Below are 12,214 nucleotides of genomic sequence, written 5' to 3' on the forward strand. Positions count from 1 at the left end.
ATTAAAGTGAGCCTTTGAACTTGGGTACTCCGTTAACCTGAGACAGTCTGACCCATTTGTTGGATGGTGACGCAAGAGGAGGCTGGAAGTTAGAGCCCTTGCTTGTTTATCATAATAAGAGCCAAAGTGAGAAGGTTGTTGGAGACCCATCTTCCACTCATATAGGAACACGTGGCTCACTACCCAGGAGTTCCAGGAGTGATTTCTCAATGCTGGCCTTCCAGGAGTGCTGTGAGGAGAACAGAACACAGACTTCAAAACTCTCCTTGTTTTGTACAGTATCATGTCCTACAAACTTGATTACAAAACGATGTCCCATGTGAAAGCTGTTTATGCCACCAAAAATGATCTTGTTAATCCCACTGGTGGCTTAATCACTGCATTCAAAGCCTGATCTCTGACGAAGACCTTCTCTAAGCTTGTTCAGGAGACAAGGAGTGAGGAAGAACTCTCTCCAAAAGAGTTCTGAAAGCAATTTATTGTCAGGTGTGGTGTAGATAACACTGATATGTCTTGGGAAGAGATCAAAGTTCAGCACACACTGTGTGGTGAATAATGGGACTTGATTTCATTCTGTATTTGTGAGATTTGACATCATCCCTGCACTCCAGGAGGATGTTGTTTCTCGTGCTGTGGGTACAAGCATGAGGAAGCACACGAGGAGAACATGGTGGCGTTTTTGGCTTCATGCTGTAAAAGCTTGACAAAGACTCAATTGACTGTGATGAGCCTTAATTGACCTTGATGTCATCCAGTGATGACAGTGAAAATGAAACTTGTTCAGAAAGAAACAGGGAGAACCCTTACCCTGAAGGATTGAGATGGGGCTCTCAGTCCCTTGGGTGCCGCCAGGTGAGATAGTTCAGGACAGAGATCTCAGAGAGCCGGCAAACAAGGTCACCAGTGCGCTGTCAGATTTAATCTTATGTTATTAAAGAACTCTACTGGTCAATGTCTCAAGCCAGTAATTGATCATCTCTTAATTTGTACTTCAAGTAGTAGTCAGAATCTTCAGCCACAGTAAAGCCAGTGTTTCCCTCAGCTTTTCAGTCGCTCCAAATGTTGGCAGTTATCTCAGATTGCGGCAGCTCCTGCCTTTCTGTCCTCCAAGTAATCTGGTGTTCCTCCTTGCTGCCTTCTGTCGCAGCGTTTAACAGGGAGGATATTCCCTGAAGGAGGTAGGAGGACGTGTAGGTAGTGATGCAGGTAAAAAACAAACAGAAATAAGAAGCAAAACTTACTAAAACAAGTAGCTTCTTGTTGTTGGCAAGGTGTATCAGATCTCAGGTAAGAAAAAACAGTGAAGAAAATCTAGGTCAAGCCTGATAAGATAAACATGAGCTTGTGGGACTCCTGAATTCTGAAAATGTTTACAAGGTGTAATGGCAGTGCCTTTGGGATCCAGAAAAGGAGCTAGCGCGTGAAGTTGAGTGTTGCCTGAAACCCGTGCAAGCTGCAGAGCTGCTGGCTCTGCGCGGGCTGTAGCAGCCCCTTAGCGACGCCAGCCCAGGACGGAAGATGAGGAGCTGCGGACAGTTGGGATCCGAGGGATTTGCTAACAAAAGGGATAACAGAGGAAATGTTGATTTGAGAGGAAATCCTTGGATTATTCTGCTTTGATTCTAGTAGCGTTTGGACGTGGTCTGGAGTGAAAGTAATCAAGGAGAAATCAACACGGCAGGGTTTCAGCTCCTTTGTGTGAATGGAAGGGGAGATTAGCAAGGGAAGCAGGTCAAGATGAAGAACATTTACTGGATTGCTGCAATTACTCATCCATCCTGTAAAAGCTTTTTGTTTAGTGTTACGTCTATAGCTAGAGCTATTCAAGCAAAGCCCTCAGGAAAAGGAAATCTTCAACACTTTTTATAAAAAAAAAAAAAATTGATTTTGTCAAAGACAAACTTTCCTCCCTCGCTTCCTCCTCCTGTAAATGCCACGATTCTTAAAATTGTGTCTGCTTTGTCTGGGCGTTTGCTTGAGCATCTGTCAGTCAGGAAGTGATTGGTTTTACTGCGCTTTTACCGACATAATTGCCCTTGCAGAACTTTGTAGTGTAGATGTGGCTGAAGAGGCTCTCTTGGTGTGATCCCTTAGGAGCAGCCCCCAAAGTAACGTGTTGGGCAGGAGGTGAGGGTTCAGCTCATGTTCTCTGTACGTCGCTGAGCCGTGTGTGTTAGTGCTCTGAGTCATGTCTACTGGCCAAACAGCTGCAATAATTTAGGAGATGACTGTCCCCCGCTGTTTATTAATGCTGCAGAAGGAATGTGTCCCTGTATCTCAGTTTCCCTAGCTCAGAGCCCAGCAGTTTTGCACAAATACTTTCACCCACTGCTCACATCAACGTGCCAAAACAGAAAGCTGAGGCATCGGGCACGCGGGCTGCCAGGCAGCTGTGCTGGCCCAGCAAGGTGGGACGAACAGCTGGCAAGAGCGGTGTCGTCAGCTGCCACAGCCACGTCTGCCAGAGCCGCTCTGTCAGAGCCTTTAGAAATGTCAGCCTCTGCAGGATGGTTAATGCCTTTAAAAAAAAAGAAAAGGAATGGGTTTATGCAAGGTGATAAAGCTTCCTCAGCAAGCCAGGGAAAATGTTCAAACGCTCTTTGTCACGGAGCGCTGGACAGATGTTCGTAATGCTGGGTTCATTGCTTAACAGTGGTGCCTACACTTGAAATCAAGATGCTGAGAAGCAGACAAAGTGCCTGAAGAAGTCAGAATGAAACAGCCCTGGCTGCGTTTTGGGAAGCAGTGAAGTCACTGAGTCGCGGTGGCAGTGTGTGTGCAGTGCTAACACATGGCTGTTCTAGGACTGGAAAAAAGAAAGCGGAGTCAACTTTTTTAATTTGAGAGAGCTCAAGAGGTACGGAACTGTCAGCATTTAAAGTAACTACACTGTAGCTGTTATCTCCTAGTAAGAAGGATTTTCATGTTATCATCACAGTAGTCTTGATTATTTAGTTCCCTGGCTTTTTAAAGTTTTTCAAATTTTCTTATATTACAGTGGTTTTCAGAAGTGTCTAACAAATTGGGATAGAATTTGTAAAGTGTGTTCCACTCAGACCAGTTTTCCTATTTGCTGAGAACTTTTTTTTACACTTTGATTCTGGTTGAAATTCTGCATTGCATATTTCCAAAGCTTCCTTAGGTTTTTAAGGTGCTGGTTTGGAAGTGAAGTGCTCCTTTGGGATCCTTTCTACAGAAGTGCACATCCTTCGGTACGTTAAGTACGGCCGGCATCTGTTTGAAAGCATTTAGAAAATATGTAAGTGTCTGTTCAGCCTGCACGCTATCCTTCGGTTTACCCAGCATATGCTGGCTGTCAGGCAGGGCTTGTTCTTCTGGCCCTTCCTTCACACGAATAAAGAAAAAACCAGAAGCAGAAAATGCAGACAATAACAAGGCTGAAAACCAATCTCTAAAGTTAACACATCTAAGAAGATGAGGTTTCTGTTTCACTCTTGCCTTTATGCGGAATATTCCCTGTCCTTGGTGTTCATTGTTCCCCAGAAATCTTCAAGTGCGACACAGCGGGGCCAGGATGTGCCGTGTTAGTGAATCAGTTGAGCAAACCCCTGCGCTTCTGGTGTCTGCTGGCTGCGGAGAGTTTGGCTGTTGCTGACCATGTTCAAACGTCTCAGTACCTTTGTGTGAGATGCCATGCGCTGGACACCCTGCAGGAGTGGTGCTGGGTTTGTGACAAAGGTGCGTGTGATCACGTCTTCCCTTTCCTTCATCTGTGCCAGGTCACGCTGGCAGAGGTGGGTGGCACAGAGCCCCCTGCCAGGCGCAGCTCTGGCTCCCACACACTGCCGCTGCTCCTTCTCTGCCCCCGGTCCTCCTGCCCCACCCAGGGACACAGAGGGGTCGTGATGCTACGGATGCTGCGTGAGAAGTGTGACATGGCGACTGTTGAGAGAATTGTGCATCATAAGTGTAGGACTGGAAGGTTTTGGATGGTTCTGGCTGATACCTGAGGCAGAACATTGTGCTCTGGATTATTGCCCTTTTCGTTCTCCAAATTAGTGTTGGAGTTTAGGTCACCTCCCTGCTACATAGCTTTCTGGAAAGAAGACAGAGGATAGAAGCTGCATGAAAGGTGCTAGGGGGACACTGGTAGGTGGAAAAGGGTGATGAAGAGAAGAAATGTTAAGTTATAAAACGTTCATTTAGAAAAGGAGATGTGGATTGTGTTAGCAGGCTTTGGCCTTTCCAACCTGAAACTTCTTGCAGGCTGGGTGCTGGGTGGGCTTGTGGGGGTGGGACGGGTCAGTGGTGGTTTGTCAGCAGAGGGTGCCAGAGACCAGCAAACAAACTAGCTCTGTCAGCCTCCACTGGGAAAAGCAGATGTGAACCACACACCTTGTGTGCTGGAGCCAGCATCCTTCCCTGGGGCTGGAGCGCAGTGAGGGAACCACCTTGGGCACCAAGAAACACCATCACAGCCTTGCCCTGAGTTTCAGCAGTGACTTTGGTTGTGCTGGTTGTTCCCAGGGCGAGCTTTGCAGGAGACTGAAAGTGACTGACGTGTAAGATGAGCAAAATGAGCAGGGAGAGCCTGGTCTGTGGGCTGGTACCCGTTTGCCTTGCTGGCAGAATAGGAGGACTTCACGTGTGCTTCAAAGAGGTGGGAAAAGGCAGCCATCAGCAGCTGCAGTGCCACGCTTGGAGCTGTAGGCAGAAGTTTGTGTCTGTGCGTGCTGTCGGTCTGCAGGAGCCTGTCGCTGGGAGTGGAGATGTGCAGGTGATGAGAGATGTCCTTGGGGAGCCTTCCAGAGGAAGCTCAGAGCCGGTGGTGAGGTGACAGAGGCAGCTGCTGCCAGGCTTTTTTTTTCTCTTGGTGCAATGAGCCTCTTCTTAGATGCCCTGTTGCAATTACCTTCCAGGAAGACTGATCGCAAACTGTCTCCCAAGTAACTCTGCAGCTTGCAGGGATGCTTAGGAATCACATAAAGTTTTTTTTCTTTTGTCCTATCTGTCCATGACTCTTCAGATCTGCAAGAAGAAAGGGCAAACATTATTCTTACCCAATGCCCTGATAGACAGATACCCTGTGCGTGTGCCTGGACTGCTCTCCTCTGACTTGCACATGCCTTGGGAGTCTTGATGTCCCTCCAACGGGAGAGTTTCCGGGCAGGAATCACTGAAGCATCACTTTAAAAGGTCTTCCTGGGCTTCCAGAAACTGAAGTCCAAGCTGTGAATCTTTTTTTTTCTTCTCTTTTCCCTCCTTGGGAAAGGAGGACTCCTCTCAGTGCAGGTTCTGTTAGACTGTCCCTGCCCACCCTCTGGAACAGCCCTCCTCGCTGCACCGCCGCAAACTGAATGAAGCAGTGTGCCGCTGCGTTAACTTCAGTCGGATGCTGCTGGTGAACTGTTTATCCTGGCTGGAAGGGAAGCAGTGACCCAGCTGTTTGAAGTTGCTGCTTTTATAACAGAGGGTCAGCTCTACTGTCAGGAGTAAAACACTCAGAAATGAGCTGCGGGCCTGTGATGTGCAGTCAGCTCTAGGTTATGAAAGACTGGGTGTGAATTTCTTGGTTTCAAATATTGCTCCACGTGGCTGGTACTTGCATACGATGATTGTTTTATTCTTGGTATCCTGTTGGTGCCAATGATGTGCTGGACTCCCAGCATGCATGCAGGAAGACACGTTCTCCAGTGTACAGGGCTTTCTCCACAGGTCCAGGTTCTATTTACGCCCTTGGTGTCACAACAGTTTGCTTATTGATGTTAGAAACTTGGAGAGGAACTTCCATTAAAAATACATTCTTGTCAAGCTGGCAGGTTTCCCCGTGCTGAGGGGATCGCCTTGATGATCCAACAGACTTTGATAGACATCTGTTGATATTTTGTCAGCTGCTTTCAAGCTTTAATGTCAGAAGTAATGAGGCAGAGCGTGTACCTAGAACTGCATGGCTCTACTGGTTTCTGCTGTATTTGTTCTGTTTTGAGCCTTCAGTGGTTCCAATGAATCTTGTTCATGGTATGAAATGATTAAATGACTCCCATGAATGATAAAAAAACAGTAATAATGTAATAAAAAATCCATTAAACTGAAGCAAGGAAAGAAGGATCTCCTTCTTGAAATGGACTCAAATAAAATTAACCGATACAGAAGGCGGCTTTCAGCTGCAGGGTCTTGTCCTGGTCTGTTCCCAGTAACACACTGGAGCACTGTGCCGACGTTTCTGGCGGTGTTGCGCAGCCCTGTCCCGACGGGAGCTCGTCACCAGCCCGCGGGCTCCAGCGGGGCCCTGTCCGTGTTGGGATGGTGGTGGGGGCTCAGGCTGCCTGGGGCCCTTGCACAGGCGCAGTGTTGCTGGCCTTGGCTGACAGCTTCTGCTGATCTTTTTTTTCTTTTTTCTGTTTTTTTTTTTTTTTTTTTCCCCAGTATCAGTGATTTTTTCTATATCCTTATCACAGAGAAGTGAAGTTTCTATTTCTGGATAGTTAAAGACTTACGTGATAAAGGAAAGACTGTAAAAATAGGTGGAACTGCTATTTGCATTTCAGCCTGTGGTGTGAAGAGGCCTCAGACCTCTTCGTCGCTTTTTCCCACTTTGAAATAGCACAGGCTGCCGGGATGGCCTGCGAACGGGCTCGGCGTGTGGGTGATGTGTGACATACTGAACTCTGAGATGCTGTAGTGCAAGAGCGGAGCAAAGGGTTTGGGTGGTGTCACTCAGCTGGTGCGTTATGAGGAATGAAGCGTTGGGTTTGTGGCTGATGGGAGCCTCAGAGCCAGACCTGAGCCCAGGGCTGCTGAACTGGGTTTAAGTACAGGATCCAGAGCCTGTAAAAGCCAGTGAAAAGATAACCATGGTCTTCAGATAATGCTTCTTGTAAGGACTTCCAGGACTACAGCTCCTTCACCTCCACCCCCTAACTCTTTTTTTCTCTGCAGAGGGATCTGTAATGCTGGATATCTCTTGCTGTGTGTGCCTGCGTGTTCTGTAACAACAAAGCAGTAAAAGGCGGGTTGCAAGGATGTGAGATAGACTTAAAAATCACAGCATGGAGAAGACTACAAATAAACATTGCTTCCTAGTATTTGTCTTCTTGTTTCTAAAGCTTTAAGTTACTCTCACTTCACATTTTCAAATCTTTTTCCATAACCAAGAGGAATAGAAACCTACTTTTTGTTTTGGTGATGCTTTCCCAGGAGAGGTAAGATTTTTTAATGCTCTCTCCTCAACCAGCTGCTGGGCTTTGAGGAAAGCACCACCTATGGCAGGGCTTGAGATACCGGCACAGGGTTGACCCGCAGAGGGTTAACAGACTTTCAGAAGAGGATTTGCTGCTTTTCTTGGAGTGGCTCCGAAGCTGTCTCTTGTTTGCTCCAGCCCTGTGATGGCCTCACTTGAACTGAAATAGCTGAAAAGGAAACCAGTGGCCTCCAGTTCCCTGTCTGGTGGTGGCTGTGGCCTCAGCTGTTACTGATGAAGCAGGACCATGAACTCTGTCTACACAGTCGGGTGAAAAAGCCTCCCCTTCCATCTGAATGTCACTTCACCTTTGGGGCAGGTACAAACAGTGGGCAGGGGACATGTCCGTCGTTTGCTAGACACTCGTCCTTTTTATTTCAGACCGTGTGCATCGCTGAGGATGACTGGGTGCAGTCATTAGCACATTTTGCTTAAATATGAAGCAGAATACTCCTGTATGGCACTAGTCCCCAAATCAAGAGCTCAACAGTGCCCACACCTGCTCTGGAGAAGTCCTTGGAGAAGGAGGTTGGCAGCTTTTTGCAGAAGCCTTTTTTTGTCAGCTGTTCCACACTGGGTTTTGTATGGGGAATGCTTTGGACCAAGCAGAAGACATCCATAACAGCAGTTACCTTCAAATGTGCTGTTATTCATCTGTAACCTGATCACAACGTCCTGCAGGATTGAAGATGTGGAGTTATATTCTCCGTCTGGACACACTTGATTTAGAGCTAAGTGAGGCTGGCCTAATAGGCAAAAACCACAAGCTTGATACTGACTACAACAACAGCAAGCAAGGAATGACAGAATAGCCTTTTCAGTGAAGAAAAATTCAATTACATTCAATATTAATTCCTAAATTACTCTCGTATGAGGTAAAAGTGCAAAGCTTGAGAGTTTTGGGATAATGTCAAGGTTGAAAGAGGCCTTGAGGAGAAATTGTGAGTTTTTTTTACTGTTCAAAAGAATGGAAGTAGTCCCTCAAAGTGTCTTCTGGCAAGAAACTTTCACTTCAGTAAATTATTGGATGTGTCTGATGACAGTGATATGAAAAACTACAAGGCAGTGCAGAACAAAACTGAGAGAAGTATTCTGCAGCAAGCAGTGATTCCAAGTTGGGTGAAGAACAGGGAACAAACTGGGGATAGCACGATGGTTTCTCTGGAAATCTCAGGCATTACCCCCTGGTAATAAGGTTTGGTTGTCTTCAGCTGTGTACATCCCCAATGTAAGCACTCTTTTAACAGAGAGTCTTCGAGCATACCGCAGAATTGCAGAACAGCTGAGGTTGGAGGGGACTTCTGGAGATTGCCTGTGCCAAGCCCATGCTTAGAGCAGGGTCCGTTACTGCAGGGTGGGCAGGACGGAGACTCTGCAACCTCTCTGGACAGCCTGTTCCAATCTTTGATCACTTGTATGGTTGGACATAGGTGCCTTTGTCTGAGGTGGCTACTGAGACTGTCTAGGCAGCCACCAGAGAGAAACAAGTTACTCTGTAGATGTCTTCTTCAGGTTAGACCTGTTTGGGAGATGCCCAAGGAGAGCTCAGATGGTCAGGTGAGGTGCAGGTGTCTGCATGTGACAGGAGCACCGATATTGCCTGCATTTGCCTTCAGAGGTGCTTCTGGCGTGACTGGAGATCAGTGGGGATCAATCCTGAACAACCACAGGAGATCGGCATGGGGAACAGAAGCTTACAGGTGTTCATGTGGTGGGATGGCTGCCCTCAGACCAGGCTGCTCCAGGGAGAAGACTGCCTTCCCGTGGGGCTGGTGTGTCCAGCAGAGCCCATGGGGCCCTGCCTGTGTCTGCGGGACGGGCCCGGCCCTTAGCTGTCCCATGGCCCCGTGGCAGCCCTGTGCACCAGAGGCTGAGCGCGTCTTGTTTGGGTCCGCTCTCGAGGTGGCTGGCTGGAGGCAGCTGGCCCGATCTGGTGTGCTGCCTAAAAGCTGCTCTAGATCTACAAATGTGACCCCAGGACGTTGTGATTGAGGGTTTGGTTCCCTGCCCCTCAAGAGTCAGTCCTGCTGGAGTTTCTGTACAATGACATGTGAAAGGGAGTGCAAAGACATCTTGTCAGAGATTGGGAACCTGCCCACGCGCGTGTTACTGTGGTGGGGCCTCGCGGGGCACAACCTGGAAAGCCAGTGCTTGGAAGTCGGGAAATTCTTCTCCTTTGCCCAACTGCTGAGCAGAGCCAAATTCGTCAGACCCCTGAACCATGAACTTGCCATTTCAGTGGGTTTGTCTCCTCAGACAGATGACGGACGAATTGCAACTCTTTTTTTTTTCCTTGGAGGCTAATGGGGTAAACTGCATTTAAGTTAAAAAATTCCACTTTTGGTATCTTCCCCTCCACCCTGCTTTTTTTTTGTTTTTTTTTTTTCTTTTTTGCTAAAGACCTTAAAGTCCTTTAATCCCTTTGCTAGTACGACATGGTGAGGTTAATTCTGACCCACTAGATCACACAGTACAGCTGCATGCACTTAGCGGCTTGGCGTGAGCTGCTACCAAAGATGACCTTCGTGGTGCCTGGTGAGAACATAAACCTCTTGAGTGACGTACAGCTAATGCTAGATGTGGGATAGATATTTTCAAAGTTACACGTCATCTTTAGAAGAGCAGAAGCTGTTACTCTGAGGACATGCTGCTTGTTCTGCGTAATGTCCTTCTCCATGATGCCTTCCTTACACCGCTAACAACAAACCCAACACGGTGATGTGTACCTTCAGCCTGTGTACAGTGACCTAAATCACTTGTTGTTATTGCTAGTCCATTTGTATTTTTCTAAGCATTTGTGTTTCACCAGCACACTCAGAGTGAGTACTCTCAAGGGGGAATTTCCTTCCTGATAAACAATTCTGCAGTGTGATTCAGCAGGAAGGATGTGGTGGTGAAGGCACTGCGCTGGGACTTGGGAGACATGGGTTCTGTTCCCAACTCTATCACAGTCAAGATGTGACGAGTGGAAGGGCAAGCAAACAAAGAGGAGGAACTGTTTAGCAAACAGCACAAACATGCTTTCACGTGGACTGTTTGTCCAGTTTGGAGGTTAGATAGGTCTAGTTTTTGTTTGGTTAGTCAAGTAAACACTGTTGGAGACTCCTGTTTGTGCAGTTGAAATCTGAAAGCTAATCTTGACCTATTCCAGCAATCCAGATGTTGGTTTAATGACATGTTGTTTTAACTTACATGAGATTTCAGATGCCACTTTTCAGTGTTTCTTGGTTGACTTAATTCACTGATTCGCCATTCGGTTCTCTGATCTTCAGGCAATATACTGTGACTTCCGTGCTAAGTTTTACGTTCTCCACTATTTTGGTTACATTCAAAGGAAACAGACCACACACAAGGTATTTCCTTTGTTGCACAGGGTGAAGTTCCTACAGTTTGACAGTAACACTACATTTTTTCTTTTCAGAAGCAAGAGCTTGGGCTACCAACTCTGAACTGCAAACCACTAAGCTCAGCATCCTGATTTGGTGCTGCCTTTGGGAGGATGAATCAGGACAGTGACTCAAGTGATCAGCCCACTGGTGAGCTTTCTGTCTGTCCAAGTGTTTGCCTGTCTTCTCCTGTTCATTCAGCATGATTTGCTTTCCATTTATTTCCCTTAGTGCTACTGGAGGAGAATTCTCAGTCACAAATAGAGCAAAGTTTGTGAATTCGGTGCTAAATTGCATGCCTTGAAGGCTACTGGATCTTTGAGGTTTCCTGGGCCACCTCTAGATATCAGCATTCTTAGAACTGAATTCCAGGTGGAAACTTTTTATAGCAACTGTTTTTATAACTTCTCACCAGTTCAGAAGAACACATGATGTTTATTACTGTGTTGCACAACTCATTCAGATTTTATCCATAGTTTAGTTTTCTCATTAACTGCTTTTGTAATTGCTTTACCCTATAAAGTAAGGCCCAGGGAATGGAATGCACACACGTACCATTTTCATGTATGTCCCACGACGTTTCAGTGTTAGGGTCCTTGCTGGAGAGATTGAATGGACAAGAATTTGTTACTTATTCTGGCTCAGTCCTGCCATAAAATTTCCTCTCCTCTACCATCCCCATCTTTGGTTATTGGAATTCAATATCATCTGCTTCTTCTGGCAGTTTCTGCAAAGGAGAAGGGCCTGGGAGGCGCAGAAGGCAGTGGCAGCGCCTGACAGCGTCCCAGCTCTTGCTCAGCCGTGTGCTTTTTTGGATGTGTAAAAAGGGGCATTCTGCCTTCTGACGTGAGGGCTATTTTTTGACAGTTTCCATTGTTCCCCACAGTTTGTTAATGGGTGAGGCCCTTTTGTCTGATTCCTTTTTCAGAAATAGAGGCTGTTATGAGCGCTGTCTGCTCCAGGTTTGGGGATTTTTCTTTTGTTGTTGAGTCCTGAGAGTTTCTTTCTCCTGTTTCCAGACTCACTTGAACAAACTCATCCAGACAGTATCTGCCTGAGGGGACTGCTAGGATATCCCCTTGCTGGGACGGCAAGGAAAGCGGTCCTCATCACCGCCACCCTTGCGCCACGCACTTGCCGCCACAGTCCACATGGCTGTAGACAGAGCAGGTTGATGAGTTTGGGGGTCTGAACACCTGCCTGCACTGAAGATCTTGCTGTTGTCTGTGGGTTTGGATCTGGGAATTCAAGAAAGGGAAATTTTAGGAAAATTCCTGTGGTAGCATGGAATATCTTTCCTGTAATACTCTGCACGTAGTTTTATTCCTGTGAACAGATGATGATTACATGTCAGGATGTCATGCAGATTCATGAGTCATCCACAAAAGGACCCAGAGGCTGGGTCTTTGGAAAAAGACATTCGAGGAAAGTCTCCATAACACAAACCATCCTGGGTGCTTGTGGGAAATGGGTGGATCACCATGTCTGGTCAGAATATTAACAGGTTGCTCACGGCAGCATTATTTGTTGTAAGGGCAGTAAACATTATGCTTTTAGTTTAGAGTCCGCTCTCTGAAACAGGCACAGGAATGAAGCTGTCCAGAGGGACACATTTCCAATGTACTGC

At 46.9% G+C, this 12,214-nt stretch overlaps 1 protein-coding gene across 11 annotated transcripts in view; it reads left to right on the forward strand.

Annotated features, from left to right (window-relative positions):
- The window catches only part of EXD3 (exonuclease 3'-5' domain containing 3), a 285,931-nt gene that overhangs the window by 54,154 nt on the left and 219,563 nt on the right, over positions 1-12,214 (forward strand). For all 11 annotated transcript variants that reach the window (XM_086763462.1, XM_086763459.1, XM_086763464.1 and 8 more), the window contains one exon: positions 10,623-10,737. In XM_086763462.1, coding sequence (XP_086619588.1) covers positions 10,701-10,737 — 37 coding nt within the window. In that variant the 5' untranslated portion in view covers positions 10,623-10,700. The remainder of the gene's footprint in view (positions 1-10,622; positions 10,738-12,214) is intronic.

This window comes from Chlamydotis macqueenii, chromosome 20 (assembly GCF_036417535.1).
Source record: "Chlamydotis macqueenii isolate bChlMac1 chromosome 20, bChlMac1.mat, whole genome shotgun sequence".
NCBI classification, from domain to species: Eukaryota; Metazoa; Chordata; class Aves; order Otidiformes; family Otididae; genus Chlamydotis; species Chlamydotis macqueenii.